This window comes from Parambassis ranga, chromosome 8 (assembly GCF_900634625.1).
Source record: "Parambassis ranga chromosome 8, fParRan2.1, whole genome shotgun sequence".
Taxonomy (NCBI): domain Eukaryota; kingdom Metazoa; phylum Chordata; class Actinopteri; family Ambassidae; genus Parambassis; species Parambassis ranga.
The window spans coordinates 991080-1013145 of NC_041029.1; the positions used below are offsets into that span (position 1 = coordinate 991080).

General features: G+C 40.5%; 1 protein-coding gene across 1 annotated transcript in view; it reads left to right on the top strand.

Annotated features, from left to right (window-relative positions):
- The first annotated feature begins 3745 nt into the window (after positions 1 to 3745).
- The window catches only part of baiap3 (BAI1 associated protein 3), a 35324-nt gene continuing 17003 nt past the window's right edge, over positions 3746 to 22066 (top strand). Inside the window, exons 1-6 of the mRNA XM_028412109.1 lie at positions 3746 to 3915; positions 13563 to 13708; positions 18506 to 18593; positions 20449 to 20532; positions 20704 to 20811; positions 21225 to 21284. Of these exons, the coding sequence (XP_028267910.1) occupies positions 13572 to 13708; positions 18506 to 18593; positions 20449 to 20532; positions 20704 to 20811; positions 21225 to 21284 (477 nt within the window). The 5' untranslated portion in view covers positions 3746 to 3915; positions 13563 to 13571. The remainder of the gene's footprint in view (positions 3916 to 13562; positions 13709 to 18505; positions 18594 to 20448; positions 20533 to 20703; positions 20812 to 21224; positions 21285 to 22066) is intronic.

Sequence of the window (22066 nt, forward strand, 5' to 3'; positions counted from 1 at the left end):
TATATTTGCTGATGCTAATTTATATGCATATGAGAGTATTTGTACATTATATGACAGCATTTTCCTTGATATAAAAAGCTCTCTGTCAGAAAAAATATTCATCAAGTAAATAAGTCCACCACACATGCTTGATTAGCTGCAGTTGGCTGTGGTACAGTGAGAAGGCTCGGAAGCATTTTACTACTGTTGATACCAACTCATTTTTCCAATTATTAATCCAATCAAAAACTGATGTCTAGATGTGCAGTTGATGTCCTGCTTTGCTTTGACTTACTGATCTGTATGTAACCTCTGAGTATGTAAATCTGAAATTACTTGTAAACATTTGTCTTGAAAGACACTTAAAAGGAAGATTTAGTTAAAAAAACATTAGTTAAAAAAGTGAACTATAAACAAAAGAGATAAAAATACTATGAAATGACCAAATCTGATATATTTTGCTGATTCTGTGTAATGTCAAAGCTGCAGAAATGACATATTGCTTTTGTCTTCACAAAATCCTTTGCTTCGTATTTGCCATTAACACTTTGCAGCCGGAGCCAGCTGGGGAAGTTCTCTAATGATGTGTCCATGGAAACAAGGCAAAGAGTCACATGTGTCTTATCAGTCAACAACAGGAAAAGCCTTCTGCGTGATTTTGCTGAGAGCTTAAAATGACGTCAAAAACGCATCAGAATCAGGGAGAGGTCTTTTTGTAGTTGTGTTGTTGTTCTTCCTCGTTAGTGCATTGATGATGCTTTTGATATAAGACTCCAGATACTGCTCATGATGTGCACACACACACATAATCTGATAAACCCACCCATTGATCAAGTATTAATTAGCAACAGCTTTGAGCAGGGAAAGTCAAGGCAGGATTCAATTGAAGTGCTCCACAGTTCGAATGTTCTTGGTGTTTACAGCACAGATTAAGAGTTCTGTTCTGACCTTCACAGAGTGTTTGATTTCCACAATTTCACTCCTTGTAAATGAGGTAAATCACAGAATGAATCTTTTATTTATGACTTTGTTGCTCTACTTCATTGTCAGTCTTAAGCTGACTACAACCCGGCACCTGCCTGCACCTTCTGGAATAATGGCCATGCGTGAAATCATTTCTACACTTAGAGCGAGGCACCTCTCCCCTGCAAGCATATAATTAATGCTCCTGTGCCTATTTAAAGCATTGGTGCTCGTGTCCTTTCCGTTCATGTGTCTTAATGAGCAAACACACGAGCCAGAGGGGGGGGGGGTCCAAGTCCTCTGTTTCAGCTGTTATGTCATAAATATTACTGTACTGCACTGCTGTGATTCAATGAAACACAGACATAGAGGATAGTGTCAAAACAAGTGTCACCAGTTAATTTAACTATATTAGCATACAGGAAATTACAGGTCTTTGCCATTATTTGTATGCTTATCCAAATTTAATCCTCTGTTTATCGGATTATCATGTTTCTTTATAGTGGATGATTTGTGGCTGTTGAAACCATTACTTACACTTGTACAACTGTGTGCTTGTTATAGTAACAATATATAGTAGAAGGCTGAAAAACATGAAATATGTACATTTTGGTGTCAGAGACTGACAGGCGTCTTGGTACTCCACTAAGATAATCATACTTATTAAAGATGGAGGCTAACGACTGTGTCAAATCTCTGGATGAGCTCATTAAACCGAACAAAGAAAAAAGTACATGAACCCCACACTGACTGACAGCTGAACTTGCTCCTCACTGACACTGAGAGAATTTTTCTAGGCGACATCCCTCAGCAACAGTCAAATGATGCCTTCAGGTGCACACTGTAAACTCCTGCATTATGTGTTACTCAGGTGACTGTGCCTCCACAGTAGGCAACAATTTCACACAAGCGATATATATATATAGCTATATATATATAAAAGAATATGTGAAGACATTTGTGTGTTTATGGAAATAAATGTATTCAATTTTGATTTTAAACAAATTTTGTGTTAAAAAAGTTGTTTATCATATCGGAATTGATCTGAAAAAGCACAGTTACAGGAAGGAACACTGCATTTCACACTTAAAATACTATCAACCCACTTCAGAATCAGAACTGTGTTTATTGCCATGTATTGAAGAGGATTCACATTATAGGAATTTGCCTTAGTGATTGGTGCATACATAAAACATATGATACTTAACATGAAATAAGATAAAACTAAGGTAAATAATGTTATCTAAAAGTAAGGCTATAAATTGACCTGACATTACAGACATACAGTGAACAGAACAGAGCATGAGTGGTGGTTGTAGTGGCAAGCATAGACCCTGATATGGACAGAGTGTAAGAGTGTATCAGGTACCACATGGATCGGTGAGGTGGTACTAGTGTGCAAGTAGTGCAAGATGGAAGTAAACAGTCATCGTTGTGCAGTGACTATACTAAAGTGTCCTTGTGAAGTGACAGTGCACAGCAGTGTGTTACTTACAGTTCAACACAGCAGAGGGGAAGAAGCTGTTCTTGTGGCATGAGGTTCTGGTCCAAATGGACCGTAACCTCCGAGTCATGGTGGTACCCAGGAAGCGGAAGGAGTCCATTGTGGAGATGGGGGTGTCTGTCAGGGTGAGGGGGTGTGATGGAGCTGGTACTTTCCGAAAGTCTACAGTCTCCACTGTCTTCTGTGCATTCAGCTCCAGGTTGTTGTCGGCACACCAGGACACCAGACGGTCCACCTCCATCCTGTAGGCAGACTCATCCCCGTCTGAGATGAGTCCAGTGAGGGTGGTGTCATCAGCAAACTTAATCAGCTTGACAGACTGGTGACCGGAGGTGCAGCAGTTGGTGTACAGGGAGAAGAGCAGAGGGGAAAGCACACAGCCTTGGGGGGTACCGGTGCTGATAATCCGGGTGTCCGACACATTCTTCCCAAGTCAGGAAGTCAGTGATCCACCGGTGGATGGAGTCAGGCACATGCAGCAGGAACACCTTGTCTTGGAGGAGAGCTGGGCGGCATACAAACTAATTATAACTGGCACTAGATCTTATAGGAGCTGACTATTATTATGGACCTCTCACAGATACTAGTGTTTTTAGATTCCACCACATATACAAGGGTTTGCCTACAGGGTTCTGTCATGCCAGATTTATTCACATGCTTCTTCTGGGAAACATAGATTTTCATTGTTATGCAGATAAGATGTTGGTGTTACAGCATGTAACATGTTTTTTTTTACTGAACATAATGCAGAAATAAAGATGTTTGTGCCACATAGTTGGCTAGATCTCTAGCAGCGCTGCTAAGGTCTAAACATAGCCCCACCTCTTGATTTGCATTTCAGGAATGAAAAATTAGGGCCATGATGTAAATGTGCCATATTGATATAATATATTTGCTGCATGTATGTATTTATAGCAGGGTTTATGTCGTGGGCATATTCATATATTTATCTTTTGATTTAATTTGAGTGTTTCATAGATGGCAAGTGGATTTACAAAGTATGCACCACCGAAAAATCCTACACATTTTATTTCCTGCTCTCGTTGATTTTTGTTTTTACGTCTCTGTTTCCATTAAATGCGGATTAGGATTGTGTTGGGACATTGTTTGTTTTGATCATACCTCCTCTTCTTGCCTCCAAACTGATCCACTGATATGTTTCCCTCTTTTAGAGAATGTATTGCGGTATTCTCGTTACCGCGACATTTCCGACAGTCGCCAAGGGCAGTGAAGTACTCTTGCGCTTCCTATGGCCATATTTGGATGAGCATCTGTGGAAAGCATTTGGAAGGACTAAAATGAGCTTTTGTCCGTCGTCTGTCACAAGAAAAACACCCAAACGTTATTTTGACATAAGTTGCGGCGCGCACACGGGAGGAGACCGCGTTCTGCTGCAGAGGCTGTCCACAGGAACTCTGACACGCAGCAGCGAAAACATTTCACACCGGGGAAACTGTCGGGAGACGCAGGTGAGCTGGATTTGATCAATTAAGAGCGTGGAATAATGAGCTGCTTGATACGAGGGCAAAGAACATATGCATCAGCTGCACGTTGTCATTGGAAAGGAGGATGCTGGACTGGCACCTGTTGATCTGAATTTCCTGTGTTTAGTCATTTTAAACAAATGATAAAGTTCTGTTGACATGAAATATGATGTGATTTAAAAATCTAGTGAGGATCGATCTTAAAAAATACTCCTGGCTGTCTGTCGGATGGATAAAAGTTCCTCATCTGCACATCATTAAGGTGTTAGACATGGTGGCTCAAGTTGAAAACACACACATGAAAATGTATTTCTGGTGAAATGTTACCAAAAACCAGACAGGTGGATTTTTGTCTGCCTCTGGTTATGAAACTCAATCTGTAGAAGCTCACACACACACACACACACACACACACACACACACACACACACACACACACACACACACACACACGAAGAACCGGGTGCAACAGATCACATGTGTCATGAAAATAGACCAAACCTGAATGCACTTTTTTGCTAAATCTTTTTCTATAATAAGTTAAGAATTGAAAGGCAGGTTGTGTTGATGTGATACCAGCTGACTGCAGCTTCATGCTGTGTGAGGAAATCAATGTTGTGCTCTGGAGAAGCTGGAGGAGCTCTGTCACTTTCTGTCTCTCTCTATCTTTCTCTCTCTTTTGCACACACACACACACACACACACACACACTCAGCCTTGTAATTCACCTGTGCTTTTTATTTTCACAATAATTACATGTGCAGATTAAAAGGGTAATAAAAAGGGTTGTGTTTTATTATGCACCAAACTGCACACTGATATAAAAGAGCGCTGTGTGCATCTCTTAGTTCATAGCTCTCTCCTTAAGAAGCTGGCCGGAGCTGCAGGTCAAAGTCTCACTTTAATTATGATAAGTCCTTTAATGAATCATTATACAGCAGGAAACCTGCGCCCGTGCTCAAAGAGACACACAACAGAAAGGTTATGGAAATGCTGTGCAAATCTAGTATTCAGTTGTTCGGAAGTACGCCATTAATTACAGCCTGTGTGAACAGTTGTGTGACTTCAGAGCATCGTATTGTAGCGCAGTGTCTAGATTGATGTTTTTGTGTAAACTATGGAGGCGACTCAATGGCTGCTATTTTTTGATTACTGCTGGAGTGTTTTTTTCCCTCAGAACGACAAAGACTGTATTATCTGTGCTGTAATAATTAGTGAGCTTTTGTATTTTGTGTGTGGCTGTGAGTGATTTGAGTATTCGCAGATGCCCTTTTACAAAACACTCCCAATCATCAATCCCTGGGATTTTTCTCAGGCAATCAATTTTCAAGCCAAAGCCTGTCATGTGCCTTGACAACAGAGACTGTGAGCGTCTGGGAATAGACAGCTGGATATGTGTGTGTGTTTCTTAGCCTGATTGTGTGTTATCTACAGGTGCATACAGTGGAAAGCTTTGACACGGACCTGGCAGTTTGATCCACTTAGCCTCTGAGTCCCTAAGGGCCAGACGCATAATAACATTGATGGTGAATGATGAGGCTCTTAAAGGTGCTTTGTAACACTACAAAATAATATGCTTAGAGATATGATATCATTTGAATGTGTATCACCTCTGGCTTATGTGTGCAAATTGAATTTGGAGGAACATGGAGATCAAATTATGCACAGAGAAGATATTTGCCTATCACTGAGGAGACTTAAGAGGGCTATTATGCATTAAATACACGCTCTTAAGTGTGTTGATCGTGAAGGAGTATCAGAAACAGTGTCTAGTCTAGCTGCCAAAACTCAGCTGGTACCATTGAGGTCCCTTTAGGCCCCCTGCTGTGTGTGGTTGCTGCAAGTTTCACAGTTGCTCGTGTTGTATGTGAATGCTTGTTGCCGATGCAATATCTTTCATATCAAAAAAAACAACAACAACTGCTAAGTGAGCCATCATCTGATGCGCATCTATACCAAGTATTATGGTATGGGTAGAAAGGGCAAACAAACAATCCAGATATCAGTAATTATTCATTAGCTTTGATTAAAAAATGCACAACGTATAAAGTTTCTTGCTTGTTCAGGTTAGACTGCTCTATCTAAACTTTAAAAGGTGACAAAAAACGTTACTTACTACATAAAAAATTAAATGTTCACAACACTTGCATTGAATAGCATTACTTCATTTGAACCACAAAACCCATGTTGGGTTCAAAATGCATTTTGCACACATTCATCCTGGACAGAACTGCTAATTTTGAACTTTGTGATGACAAATGGAAGGCTTGTGATGTACAGTTCTGTCCAGAATCAAGCTAAAAATCAACACTTTATTCTACATGTCTCAGAATTCTAATGTATTTACATTTTTGTAAAATCAATAACAAAGATTTTTTTCTAGTTTTTCTCTTTACAGCTCTTATACTGCACCAAAACATGTTTAAATTCTTTCTACTTATAGCCCTGATTGTGCTGTTTATTTTGCAGTGAACAATGAACCCACAATAACTGAAAAAGTGATTCAACTGATAAACTCACCCTACAGTACTTCTGAGGGTTAATCTGCATTCTTTTGACTTGCATTAAAAAGTGGGAAATAAATAATAGTTTAGATGTATAAGCAATGACACACTGAAACATTAGTGTTGTGCTACAGGTTGAATTGTTGTGTTTGCCACACTTTATAGTATGAGCTGTGTGTATGCTACTTGCTGTAAGGTGAAAACATTCTAACATCAAGGGTCTTTTCTCAGCCTTTGTAGAATTCCATTTACCTGTATTTACCAGCTCCGTTTTCCTCTGCTGTTACCATAGAGACTCCATCCCTATCAGCAAGTCGCCTTTGGCTGCCGGGCTCATTGGCTCTCACAGGAGAGAGACACTGTTGCGCAAGTGCTTCCTTGGCATGACTTCGCCACCAGTGTAGCGAGAAAGGCATTTGCTTGGCTTTGACAGTGTTTCCTTGGCAGCCGGTGACACACCATTGGTGGCACGTCGACCCATTTTGTCACTATGGGTTGACGGCTGAGACGGAGTGAAATCCAGCTGGGAGAGATCCACTCCTATAATTGAAATGAGTTCACCTGGGAGACAGCTGCTCTGCGGTGCCTGTTGCTGTCAACAGTCCACGCATTTCTCGTCTGTGTGAGGTTGGATGTGATATGATGCCTGAGCAGGTACTCAGCCTGTGACTGCATAGTTTGACGTTGGGAAAGAACACGGTGAGCAAACATGCCTTAGGTATTTTCAGCTGCATGGCCTTTTACAGATGTCACGAACAGAGCGTAACACTGTTAAATAGGAGTCATCCAATAGAGCAAGTAGCAGGGAACAATTGCTCACCTTCAGGGCTGCGACTAACGGCACTTTAACACAACAATTTATTGACTAATTGGATAATAAATCGCACAATCTATGGCTCTGGTGTAGAAACCAGTTTATTTAGCTTGAGCTTGTTTTCACTGGGTTCTAGACCAAAAAGACAAATATTCAATTAAAAGTATGCCTCTTATTTAATTAACTTTGCTCCAGAATAGACATTATGTATAAAGAAATGAATTTTAAAAATCCTGTTTGGTCCAATTAAAACAAAGGACAGGCAAAGCGCAGACATTCCTGCTGCAAAGGCTGCTCTGACGGGTGGCTGGATATGTAGATAACAAGCTTACTATGTCACCATGGTAAGCACACAGACCATATATATGACTCCATACTGTTTCATTACTTAAATACTTCCCATTCAAGCATAACAGACGTGCTACCATGTCAGCAAGCTGTTCCTTTCTTTCCCTCGTCAAGGTGAAAAGCTCCCAGACTTGATCATTTCAGATGTGATCACATATAGTTTCAATATTTCACTGTTGTTGTTGCACAACTGTCAGAGATGGTAAGGAGGAAGAGAGATGGTCACTTCTTAGTTATGTAAAACAATGTTTAGTTGAGTGGAAAAACTAATTGTCCATTGTTTTTTGTCAGCTTTGTTGATTACTCAGTGCACCACATCAACACACATACTGTAAAACTTCAAATAATAGCCCGGGCCTTTATTTGCCTAAATCGCAAAATTTAGCTTATATTATTATTATCATAATTTTACTTATATTTGGGACAGGTGGCTATTTGGGGCAGGCCTTTAATTACTCTGGTGAAAAAGCCATCCAGAACTAGCTGAAAGCAATAAGCATTTAATCCTGTAGTAGACTTTAATGATTAACTTTCATTTTTGTGTGTGATAATAAATCTTACTTAACCAGTCGAGGGAATTCCAGGAACCTTTATTTCAATATTGAAACCAGTTTTCACTAAATGGCTTCATTAACACATACCCAATTTTGTTAAGAAAGTTTGTTGTCTTTGACAGATTTGTAGATGGACCTGACGAGCGCTACAACCATAGATTGTACCTCAATTAGCCTCCTGGCACCTGTCAGTGTGCCAGGAGGAGAGGCTATGTTATACAGCAAGTAAACGTTTTTGTCTTTTTCCTGCTTTTGTAGTCAAAAGCAGGAAAAAAAGGGTAGCGGAAGGATCTGAGAGAGTCTGACAAAGGCCATGCTTTGATGACTAAACGACAGATCGTATCTAAAAGTACGTCTTGTGTGAAGTGTCCTTTTCCTGTAGTGGTCACTCGTTATTGATCCACATTGGCAGTGAAGGCTGGACTGTGCGGTCTCCTCCAAAAGACGAGCAGCTGCAGCTCAAATGGTTGAAAAAGTCAACACCCTGGACCACAGAGCAAGATAGCAGGGTGGGTGGCACCAAAATGCATTATGGGATGAGAGTTAGCCATCAAAGTGTAGAGTGATGATGGGGAAAATGTTCTGCTGGGAAACCTTGGGTCCTGCCATTCATGTGGATGTTACTTGGACCATGTCCATCCCTTCACTGAGACCATTCGTGGCCTCTTTTAGATGGATACTGCTCCCTGCCAGAAAACAACAGCTTAGATTGGTTTGAGGAACAAAACAAAGAGCTTAAGGCGTGATGTAGCCTCCTACCTGCTGAGGAGACTGCGGTCTTTTGGAGTGAAAGGGGCACTCCTGAAGACTTTTTATGACTCTGTGGTGGCATCGGTCATCATGTACAGTGTGGTCTGCTGGAACAGCAGCATCACTGAGAGGGAGAGGAAGAAGCTGGACAGAGTCATCAGGAAGTCCAGCTCTGTTCTGGGCTGCTCTCTGGACTGAGGTGGGTGACAGGAGGGTCCTGGCAAAACTGACATCCATGCTGGACAATGAGTCCCACCCCCTGCAAGACCCCCTGTCAGCTCTGCAGAGCAGCTTCAGTGGGAGACTGCTCCACCCTCGGTGTGTGAAGGAGCGATTCAGAAGGTCTTTCCTTCCTGCTGCTGTCAGACTGTATAATAAACACTTCTGATAGGTGCAATACTCACACCACAGTGTGCTTTTATTTACTGTTATTTATTTAGTTGCACTATATACTCTATTGGGCAGCAGTGGCGCAGTGGTAGAGCAGGGTTGTCCCATAACCAGAAGGTTGGTGGTTCAATCCCAACTCCTCCCTAGTCACTGTTGTGTGTCCTTGGGCAAGACACTTTACCTGCATAGCCTCCAGTGTACTCACTGGTGTATGGCGCTCTTTGTTGGGCTGCCTTAAGCAATTTCCCCATTGTGGGACTAATAAAGGTTTCAATTATTACAGTTTATAAACCACTTCTACCTCCACTCACCTGTGCAATAACTGTTAATATGTAAACTGTCTATTTTATAATGTATATATCTTTTTATTGGTAGTCTATTTTATAATGTATATATCGTTTTCTTAACTTATCCCTTGCTGTCTGTATGCCGTTGCAACATTGCAATTTCCCCATTGTGGGACTAATAAAGGTTTCTTAATCTTAATCAAATTCCCCAGGTCTCAATCCAATAGAGGCCCCACCTGGCAACCTCTAGGTCTTTAAAGATCTACTGCTCTTACCTTATTGTCAGATACCAACACTTGTATTGAGAGGTCAATTAGAGTGCATACTTTGCATGTAATGATTGCTGAAACCCCTTCATGATGTCACCCATTAGCTGCCGGTGGCTAATCCAAAAAAGTATGTTCTTTGGTCTGTGCATGCTGATTCATAACAGCCAGACTGACAGAAGCTAAAAAACATGTTTACAACCTGTCTTTGGTCACTATTGGCAAGTTCCATGTGGGTGGGGGTGACCACTTTCCACTTTTCGACACAACGGTCAGAGGCACTTCAGAGACCTACAGGTGACAGGTTGGAAGGTTTGTCCATAGTTATATACTGTCTATGCTGCCAAAGTGCAAACTGACAGCTAGAAGTTTGTATACATGGGGTAATTAGGAGAAGAAGAACCAACTTTGTCACTAGTCTGTTTACACCTTTTCAATTTTCATGCATGCCATTTTGTGACATACAAGAAAGAACAGTAGAAATAGTAGGAATTAAGTGTTTCTCTCTGGTGGTCTTAGGAAATGACACTTTGATTATATCTGACAGAGAGACGGAGTATCCACACTCAAAGTGTGGTACTCCAAGCGAATAACAGATGTCAGCCTCCTGGATCGATGGCACACTGTCCTTTGGCTCAGCTGATGGTGCAACTTGTACCGTGAATTTCTGGCTCGCTCCGAGCTGGAAAGCCGACTGTGCGCTGCTCTGGGTGCTGTTGGCCTGGAGTGCCAAATGATAGCAGTCACACAGGCAAATATGTTTCATTTTTTGGATCCACTGGCAGTGTAACTCAAAACAGACACTGCCATCCAAATAAAGAGAGCGAAAGAAGTCTGTCTGTATCAGTAAAATGGGCTCCAGCTCTTTTCCCACAAGTGCAGAAGCTAATTGTCCTCACTTACTATTTGTCAATAACAATGACTAATCCTGTGTTGGTGGAAAAGTCAGAACAAACTCCCAGCCTATGATCCATTGTCTCTTTTTCACATGGATGAGCAAACACTGGCTGTCAATGAGTGAAAAGTGTCTGACTGTCTGTACCGACCTCTCCATCAATCAAACCGTCTGTCTGTTATGTCCTTGTCACTCCTCTTTTTGGAAATCTTCTGTCTCTTTCTCTGCTGTTCACGGCACACTGATTGTCGGAACCTCACAAAGGACACACAGTCACCCAGGTGGATTCACAGAGCCATTTATACAAACTTCACATCAATGTCAAAAAGGGAGCAAATTGGGCAAGCAGAGGCAAAAGTGATTGGATCCTGTTGAGTGGACTCTGTTTGACAGCTAGCCTCTATCTCTCGTAGGGGTTGCTAAGCAATTCTGCGCAAATCAGATCCTTATTATGCTACTTTGAAATAAAATATGAGCAGCACTGTAAACAGACTTGCTGATGATCGGAACTGTTGAAAAATGTATGTTAATAATATGACGGCTTAGTGACTGACTCAGACATTAAATCACAGGTATTTATAGTCGCCCAACCTTCTGTTGAGATTAAAGAGATTAGCTCCTAATAAAAGGTAAATACTGCAGTTGCATAATGAAGTTTCCTGTCTGACTGTGGACAGAAAAAAGATCATAAAGAGGCTGTACAGTAAAGAATAATATTCATGGCTCTTCTACAGGGAGCAGCGACACTTATGAAGTCATATTAGATTAGGAAACCTTTATTAGTCCCACAATGGGGAAATTGCACGTATGATCCAGTTTTATTTGAAAAACATTATGAAGCCAAAATGAGACTTTGAGGCTTTATGGATCTAAAAATGACTTACTCTTGTCACACAGCCTCACAGGTCATCACACGGGCTCATTGTTTTACAATTATATTTCATGGTCACTTTTCTGAACAAATGCTCAGATTTTTACCAGGGATTTATAACATAGAAATAATCCGAAATGGAGCTGAGATATTGTATGCAACCTATATTGCACTCTTGCTGCTTGACCTACTTCACACAATTCACTTTTTAAAAAGTGAATTGTTTGAAATTCTGTGCAGTTGCAATGAAAAGGCAGATTATTTTAACATGGATGTGTATGCAGCGTGACTTACTTTGGTAGCTAACCCTAAGAGGCCGAGGGAGGAACTGCAGTTTCTTCCAAATGGGCCTAAATTCTCAGCTGATTGGTTTAGTGCTTGTCAGAAGTCACTTTTAGAAAAGCCTTTCTGCTGTATTTAGGAAACTTTTGTGTTTCTTAAAAGAAGAACGCTTGTTGTCGTGTTTTTGTAGGTTAGGGGTTAGTTTAGGGTTAGATGCTTGAAACACAGCCTACCTTGAAAAACTGTATTTAATCAACAAACATCGTGATTTGATTAATTTTTCACACATTTAAATGTTGTTGTTTCTGAATAAGACAATTTGGAGACACTCTTTTTCTAATATTTCCCACATTCTGGTTAATACTGGTGTTATTTAAGAAAGGGTTATTTTTTTTACTTGTACACAGAAACGGCATCATTTTCCAAACTTGAAAACAATATGAGCCCTTCTATCTGTTTTGTGTGATAACAGCCTGCAGTCACTTATAAACAAGACCCAGATTCGCTGCTGACTATGTTGGGTTTTCCTTCAAGATATTTGGATTTATTCATATTTATTATTTTTTGTGATTCACCCTGAGAAGATTCCCATCTCTGGATGATCTCGAGCATCTCGACAGCATGGTACTGCCCCCACTGTGTTTCTCTAGCATACGTCAGTCTGTCTTGGAGGTGTCTTTTCTGCAGAGGGTTAGTGACTGTCTTTTCTGACTCCTCAGGTCCAGACTTGGTTAAATCCTTCACTAGTGTCTCTGCAGATGTTCTCAGATCTTTTGATACATCTCCAAATGTTACGTCTGCCCGTCTTCTTGTCTTTGACTCTTGATAAAACCTCTCACACCAGTTCCATCAAGCTCTTTGATAAACATGTATATCCTTCTTCTGCCTTGTAGACATGAACAAGCCTTCTTTTAAACCTAAACATATTTCTTTCACTTTTGTCATGATGCTGTATTGAAGCTGTTATACCGTGTGTGTACTGCAAGATACCAATCCTCACTTATGTGCAAATCATGAAAAGGCTTTCTTAAGGTAAATGCCATTGTAAAACATGCAGTGTCAAATGTTCCTTTTTCTCTATTATGTATAGACAGTGGTGGAGGACGTACTGAGCCAGTGCACAGGCATCATCAGGCACATTATAAAAACACATCTGTCCAGCACAGTTGTATGAATACATGTATTCATAAAATGTAACTTCAAACATTCTAAAAACAACAATTTCTGCCTTTAATGTGTATTTTGTCACTAAGAGGATGAAAGTGCAACATGCAATATTCTGGGACTTAGGTCACCTTATAGTTTTTAACATGCAATTTGAAAACCTGAGCTTTTACTTAGCTCGTGTTCTATTTAATTAGAGAGCTCTTGTGTTTGTCCGCTTCTTGATTTGCATTTTTTGCTCCTAAGTGTGGAGGTCGCTTGACTCTGAACTGACCAGACTAAAAGGTGTAAGATAAATTGCATGCCCTGTTGCATTAGCCACACAGCAAGAGAACACACCTGTTGAATCGGAGGTGAGTATGCAGCCGACTGGACCAAAAGAAGTCTCTGAATCAGGGGTATTTGTAGGTACAGCAAGTTATATTATCACAGTCGACTTGAATCAAAGTCACTTTCCACTTGTGCCTTGCTGACAGTTGATGTTTGCTCTTTGTGTCCTCTCGGCAGTAAAACACAATGACGACGCTGCTGGACCTGAAAAGCAGTGTGCTGAGGCAGGTGCAGAGGAGCCAGTCCCTGAGGAGCCGCCGGGAGCCTCCTCCTCCCACCGCCAGCAGCCCCCTCACACACTGCCCCGACCCCTTACCCCGCAGGTGAGCCGCCGCACGCTTCGTACCATTAGTATAGAATTAATTTCATAGTTGCTGCTGTTTAATGAATAATTTGAATCCACGATATCTACTGCATTACTGTCAGACACAAGTCAAACCTCGCCTCGCCTGCTGTTTCTTGAAATTCGAGCACAATTTTTCCCCGTTTAGGAGAAGTAATAGCTCTGATAATGAGAGTCATTTTTAGGAGCTCAGAAAGATAATCACACCACTTTTGAAAACAGCCACACAAGCTCTTAAGCAATAATTCATGTCTGGTATTCATTTGTTTTCTGCTGGCCGTCCGCTGAAGCTCATCATTTCTTGTCAAACACAGTGTTTTTAATAGCATGGCATTTCATTCTAGATTTGTGACTTGCTGTGAGAAGGCCGTTCACTGGCTGCCTCTCCCCCAGGGACTCATCTACCACACTATTACATGCACAGGCAGGCTCTGAGGGGATCGCAAATGCCGCTTTCTTGTATATCAGCTTTACACCACATGGCACTGATGGCTAAACGTCTCTATCAGTGTATGATTGCAGCATTGTTTATTTGACGATGAAGGCGTCATAAAGTGATCAAATCAGGGGCATGCTCGATTAGGTGTAGGTTTTGAATGTTAATTAAAAGCGGCTTTTAGATTCGTACATAGCAGATACAGAAACATTTCTTATGAATAGACAATAATAGAAAATAATTACATTGATTTACATTGAAAATATATTGATAACAGTACTTTATACACTTTTTTTACATATTCAAAAAAAATTACCTTTGGTCACATTAGTGACAAATCTGCCATTTTAATAGCATTGAATATATTGATAGTGGTCAGTGAATAAGCAGGAAAGATCAGTCCTGCAGAGGTTGATTCAACATCTATGCTGAAGTTAACATTAGGCTTATAGACACTAAAAATATTTGGATAGGTTTATTTATTAAAACAGAAATCATCGAGTGTGAAATCCAATCAAAGGTAGTATGCATCTGATGCTGTAGCCTGTAGTCTGCTGATGATGTTGGAGCCATGGCTAACACAACTAGCATAGTTAGATCTAAATGTAGCTTAAAAACATGGACAACTGGTGCACTCTCACCCACTCAGCAACGCTATCATCCGAAGGTGGTGGTAATGTGAGTAAAGGCTGCTTGATAACAGCTTCAAACAACAACATGCGAAGAGGGTGATTATGTGTGTTTCTCCGAGATTAGATGCTAAACGGTGAGAACAATGTCGCCATCGATAAGTTCTGTGTGGAAAGATAAGAGTGAGGTCCAATCCTGTGTTGTGCAGTTGCCCAATTGGAAGGTGAAGAAGTATATTTTTTTCCTTGCCCGTACGAATCCATCTCCCCTTTTAAGGAGACACACTCCTCTTAAACCTCTTATTGGCAGACACAGTACATGCATCTAAAGTAGTGGTTAATCAAACATACGTTGTAGTAGTGTTACTTTTTTCTTTTATTCTTTTTTTGTTCTGTGCCTTCCTCCTTGCAACATATAAAGTCACATTCTTCTTCACCTTTTCTAGGCTCAGGTAAAACAGCCATGTTTTCCCCAGTCCTGTTTTGAAGCTTCATCTGAAGCCAAAAGTAATAGTATGAACCTGAGGTTTCTATAGCAACCTGTACGCAGGCTGCTGCCACGATGTGAACTTATACTTGTAATGACAACCATGCCTATTTTTAACGTGGAAGATAACCTCAGATGCTGGGGAGAACACTGATCAATTTTTTTAGATTCTAATGCTGGATCCAAAGACGACTTTTTAAGTTGACTTATTTTGAATCATTTCTGATAACACATTATAATTATCTTACACATTTTAGACATCAAATCACTTCCTGTGCTCTTCATTAAAGAGGGATTTGAACTGTCAGTATCTCACCTTTTTCTCATTTCCCATGCCAGCTCAGTGCTGCAGCCTTCCCACTGAGCCCCAGACATGAACATACCCTGAGCACTCATCATTAGAGGCAGGCTGTTGCTCTTTGTTATCCGTTCTGGCTGCCGCTGACCTGCCTGCACTCTCACTTTCACTGAGAATATTGCAAATGAGGCCGGGTAGCTTTGGACTGCTCTGTCCGCCGTTAGTTGTTGACCCAGAGCTGAGCCTCTCCGAGCACGCTGGAGATGAACTTTTTAATCCAGCTGAGCAAATTGAGTTTTCACCTCTATTCGAGCTGGTTGTTAAGGCTCTGGAAACGTGCAGGCTGACATGAATGTGGATTGGCTTTATTTAATTTTGAAATGTGTAGCATTGTTGTTTACTTATTCCAGCTCTGTCAATAGCAGGGAGGCACATATTTCACACTTGACTTCACTGTGTTAGCGTCACTGTATCAAGGTTCTCCTTTTTTAATAATGTAGAATAACACTCAGTGTAGAGTGACATTAAACAGAAGCCCCTGAAGCACACATACAGTAACAAGAAGTACGGCAAATGCAGTCAATGCTGGTCATTGTCTGTATCTCACCTGGTCAGCTTTCTTCAACTTCCACTGGACACACTCCAGACCCATTTTACAGAAAGTTTCGGCTTTGAAATGCCTTTAGAGCTTTAAAGCTCTGCTTGGGCTGTTTTTAAAACATGCCAGGACCTCAGTCAGCTATTGACCCTCTCAACTAGGAAGCAAAAACTGGGCTTGAAATCATTTCACACACTAGGTGGCTGTTGTGTCTGTCAGTAGTGTGAGGCATGAGAGGGATTTTTTTTCTGCTACCCGTTATTGAATGGAGAGATGCAATCAGAGCTTTTGTGATTTTATCTGCACGCTGAAGCCTTTCACCTTCAGTGTTCTGCTGCTCAATCAAATGTGTAATTAGAGTAAAACAAACAGTCCTGTGTGTTGCATTGAGGGGAATCCTTGTCATGGAGATCTTGCGTTATGATAGGAACCGCAGGCTCATATTATCCACTGACAACCATGATGAGTCAGATTAAAAAAATCATCTTATTTTATTAGAAAGCATACAGACGTCACATTGTTTTTCATGCTGCAGATGACAGTGATGTCTGCAATATTAATTACTATGTATGCACTGCCATATTATATTGGAGTTTGACGAGAGGCTGCTGTCACCTTCACACTCTCAATTAGTGCTGTTTAATCTCTCGGATAGAAGTTCAGGCTGTTCTTGGTTTTGTTTATGTTTTCTTTCTGATTTAATCCATCGACAGGAAAACATAATTGAAGCGTTTGAATGAATTCTGGAAACAAATTAGAATAAAATGAGTTTTTTTAAAAAAAGGGGCCTGTTTCCTAGCAACATCAAATCAGTTTGTTATTCCGGTGGTGTGTGTGTGCCTGTGTGTGTGAGAGAGAGCGGGAGAAAGAGGGAGAAGTATTAGCATTGTTTTTTTTTTTGTTTTTTTTATTGATGTATCAAATCAAAATTGACTGTATTGGCATCATTAGAGCATGGTGTCTGTCATGAACGAACAGACTGGACAAATCTTCAAGCAGACTGACAGAGGATGAGACAGATTTCTGGATAGGAGAATGCCCTAGATAATTTGTGAGACGGCTGTGGAGAGTTGAGTCTTTAATAGACTTTCCATAAAATGAAGCTTAGTTGTACTCTGTACACTTCTTTTTGCAGTCTCTCACAGATTTTAGACTCAGTTTGTGGTTTCTGCCTTTTAAGTACTCACTTACTGACTTCTGGGCAGCAGATATTTGTAATGCTAAAATGTGATTATTGTAAATATACCGTGAACAGGAAGTTGCTCATATTATCCATCATGTCAATGGAGGAGCAGTAGTGCGATGGTGGCACAGTGGTTAGCACTAGAGTGGACTGGAGGGTCTGGTTTACAATAGGTTGCCTTCTTATGTAATTCCGTACATCTAAATTCTACTATGCAATTTCTACTAAGCTTGATGCCAAAGAAATCCTCAGCCAACTATCTCTCCCAGCATGGCTGCCATTAGTCTCCATCAATACCTCATGGGTTTTGCCATCCGCTCCCCCACCATGGTGAGAGTCAGTGGGTGCTGGGATGGGCTGCCACACTCCTGCTGTGATGTGATGACGCTAATAAAGGAGGGTGTTGGAGCCCGCCATGGACGGCTCTTCTGCATAATGTGATGGGGTTGGCAGAAAGATGAAGAAGGAGGCAGGAGCCGGAGAGGGGTGGGGTGGGGATGGTGGTGGTAAGAGCCAGACAGCATGGCTGAGCCTGACAGTTCTGCTACAGCTCACATCAGAGGTAGTGATTTCCATACAGACCAGGAGGAAGATACCCCTTGAGAGATTTGAGAGGTGGGGGTGAAGGCAGTGGTGGGGATTCCCAAGGTGTTCTGCCAGCTACTCCTTCTCCGAATGTGCCCGTATCACCATGACAACTGAAGCCAGTGGGAGTCCGGGATTCACTCACACCTGGAAGAAACAGAAAACATCATTTGCATTTTGCACACAGCCCTGCTCATCACGCCAGATTAACATGCAGACATGTTGATTTTGTTCAACACTTGCAACAAGATGGTGTTTGATAACTAATAAAGAGCCAGACGGCAGGTGATGGAGTCCAGTCGTTTAACATTAAAGGGAAACAGATCGTGTCTATTGACAGACACTCCCCCAAAGTGTCTGTAAACAGGATGCTGTGTGATCACACCAATGTCACTGAATCCTGCTGTTTTTAATTACAACCCATAAATATTCAGATACCAGACTGATTATGTATACCATACTTCAGCATGGAATTCACCTTACTTTTTATTTCCCGTCTATTTTTAGAGATGAAGACTGTTTGTCAATCTGCTCCCCTCTTCTTCTTTTTCTTCTTGGCAGGATTTCGGAGGAGAGCGTGGAGTTCTTTGAGCGTATGAACACCATCCTGCAGAAACAGGAGAACATGATGCGGGCAGCACAGGCTGAGGTAACTTCCACCTTTCTGGCTGTTACACACTTAAACATGCTATGTGTAGCGACCACGACCATTGTGACGTCTGTAGACAGAAGGACTGGGTTAAACGCTCAGCTGTGACAAGCTGCTGTCTGTGGCTATGTTCAGTTCCTCCTGCTGCCAGAGCTCAGCATTGATGCCTTACTAACATGTTGACTTCATTTCCCAATGACTGTGTGTCAGCAGAGTAATAAATAAGTGAAAAGCAAACTGAGAATTATAATCAAAACATAAGCAGCATCCACATATTTGTCATTGGCAGGACACAGACTGTTTTCGTGATTATGGATGCATGTAAATAGACAGCTTAGACTTTTTTTGCAGTTGCCAAGCAGAATTTTCAAATCCTTTGCAAAAAACGGCCATGTCCTCAGTTTCATGTTAGAAAAATAAGTACATTAATGGAAATGTTTAATTTTTTACAAATAGGATCCTGTGTCAGACTGTGCAGACTAAAACTTAACCACCACGACAATTACATTTTTATCAATTTATTCAATACAACTTGGTTCCAAGGTCTCAGAACTAGGACTGAAGTTATTCAAATAAAGTAAGTCTATTTAACCTTTGTTCAGAGAGCTCTTTAGGTCTTAGCATACTGTAGACTGTAGAAATGAGCTTTTTACCATCAGCAGACATAGTCTGGTCTGTATGAACTCGAAAACATATTGATGTTTGCAGATGCCATAGCCTTACACTGTGGTTTGCTTTGGATTTAAGAGATACTTAACATCCATTAAGTAGCTCCTATTATTAAACATCAGCTTTTATGTCAAAATGACATATTGGGAAATATGTCATTGAAAGCATCAGGATTACATACAGTACAGTCTGTAATGCAGGAGATATCACAATAATTCAGTTTAACTTTTTCCTTTCAAAATTTCCAAAATTTTTTATTTGGATTTTTTTCTCAGCATAATTTAATTGTTAAGTCAGAAAAACAACACATTCTTTCCGTCCGGTTCTTGCTAATATTTCAGATAAACGGCACTTTTACCCAAATTTTTTCCCAGATTTTTCAAAATAATTGTGTTGACAGATATTTTCATTTAAATTAAAAAATAAACTTATCAGGATTTCAATTGATTGTAATACAAAAACAAACATTTTTTTTTCTAAATTTTAAGATAATGGTAATGTAATGTAGAAAATCAACACAAATGTTAATTCAGATCAACAATTTTTTCTTCTATTAATATTTTCATTATATAGTTTAGTCTTTGGTTAAATAATTGTCTTGTTATTTCAATTTTCAAAATAATTTGATTAATTTAGAAAAAACTTACTGCTTATTAACACATTAAAAAACACAAATGTAATACAGAAAACAAGATAACTTTCTTGCTAATTTACACAATTACAATGGTATGGTATAATTATATTGCACAACAATATGTTGAAGAAAAGATGCAAGGTGCCAGGTTAAAGCAAAATGCTAATTTCCACCTGTAGTCCCTGAACAAGTTGGTGTTTATAATTAAATGGATGAAACGGCAGAGTTTGGATGAATAGACCAATCAATATATATTATGAATGCACACATAAACTGTACACAAGCTGACAGGAATTAGCTTTTGTATAACCTAAAATACAGAAAATGAAATACCGGCATGCATAATCTAATAAGGAGCAGTTCTCTCTGTATTTTAATGCAAATTTTGAGTTTGAACACTTCTTCCCGCTCTGAAAGACTGACTAAAAGAAATCACCTGAGGACACAACTTCGTTATGAATAATAACACCACACTGTGTCCCACACAGCTACAGTTCTCACCAAACTTTGTCAAAGGCACATTTTTGTTGAACCGGTTTTGTCCCCTCACAGTGCCAGAGAGGAGCTTGCACAGTGCCGCCGCCCCAAGAGCATGTGGACCAGGCCTTTATCCCTGACAGAATCAGCAGGACAGAGGTGCGTTTCTGTTTTCAGCTGGGATTACATTTTAAAACTCACAATAACGGCACGGTAGTGGCTTTTTTATCCCCGCTATTGATGTGCAGCAGAGCAGAAAGCATGACGGCAAAGAAATATAAGCTTTTATTTGTGAAAGGTGGTTATTAAGTGGAGTGTGTTTTCATGTAGCTGGACCTACTTTATGAAGAAGCTGTGTACACGGTGGTCAACAGAGTCGGAGTGCCTTCAACAGAACATGTGAAGAGTGATGATGAACTGTTTATTTACCTGCGGAAGGTACCCGTCTGTCTGTCTGTCTGTCTGGTAATTAAAGCAGAGCATAAGTCTCATAACACTGATGGTAGCCTCAAACATAGTGTTCTTTGTTGTAAGAATCTAAACAGATGCTCTTGGCTCAGAACTGATTAAACACCAAAGCCCGGTCACAATGTGTGCTAATGCTCAGTTGTGATATTACATCCATTCTGATGATGTCATACTAAGGACTGTAGCTTCTTTTTTGTGTGTCTGTAGTGGGCGTCTTCTTTTCAAGTTGTGCAGTTTGTGTCCCTTTCAGGCCAGGGACTATGATAGAATGAATGTTGGTAGATTTTAGAAGTATTTTCTGTGTTTCTATCAGTACTAATGAAAGGTTAATGCAAGTTCTTGTTGCATAAAAGCCTTTTCACACCAATCTCTCTCTCTACAAGGTGTTTGATATGGGAGAGGAGGAACATGACATCATTCTTCAGAAAGTGCAAGAATCCAAGGTGAGCTCTTTTTACGATCCTTGGATAATAATTATCACAATGTGTTTAAATGAATTTCTGTATGTAAAGAGGAGTCATCATGACTCATTTATGTTTCTGAAAAACACTGAAGCACTGGCCAAAAAAATGTAACCATGTGGATTTACAGTTGGAGACAAAAGCTGGAGCTCTTTGGTCACATGGCAGTGGCAGTATCATGCTGTGGGGATGCTTCAGTGCATCAGGAACTCTGAATCTTGTCAGGGTGGAAGGAATGATGAAAAAGACGAATATGAGTATTTCAAAGCAGTCTGCAGCAAAACTGGGTTTTTGTTGTTGTTTCCTTCTAGTCTTCTTCTTTTCACTACGGAAAACCTCCAGAAGAGCAAAGTGAATGTTGTTGCACAAAGTTCTGAACTCTGTGGAGTGTACTAAAGACCAGAGTCCATGACTCAGGTTGTTGGAAAGGGTGTTCCGAAATTATTGGCCTGCATCAAGCAAGGAAAACAGACAATGAGATGCTGAAAACTACAAACTATGATAGCATGAAGAGAAGTCCTTTGCTGTTAGCGTGCTCTTCAATGAAACCTCATCCTAAAATACAACACAAGCAAGCCTCAATGTCCTTCCATGATGATGATAAACTTTAGCTACAGTCAATAGTTAGCCCACAGCAATGGTTTGGTGACTGGTTTTGAAGTCCAGGCTCTGTTTACTTAAACTACAAAATGTGATTGGATAATCCTGTTTTCACAGTAACCCTTATGTAACAATGTGCTAACATATTTGACCATAAGGGTTCC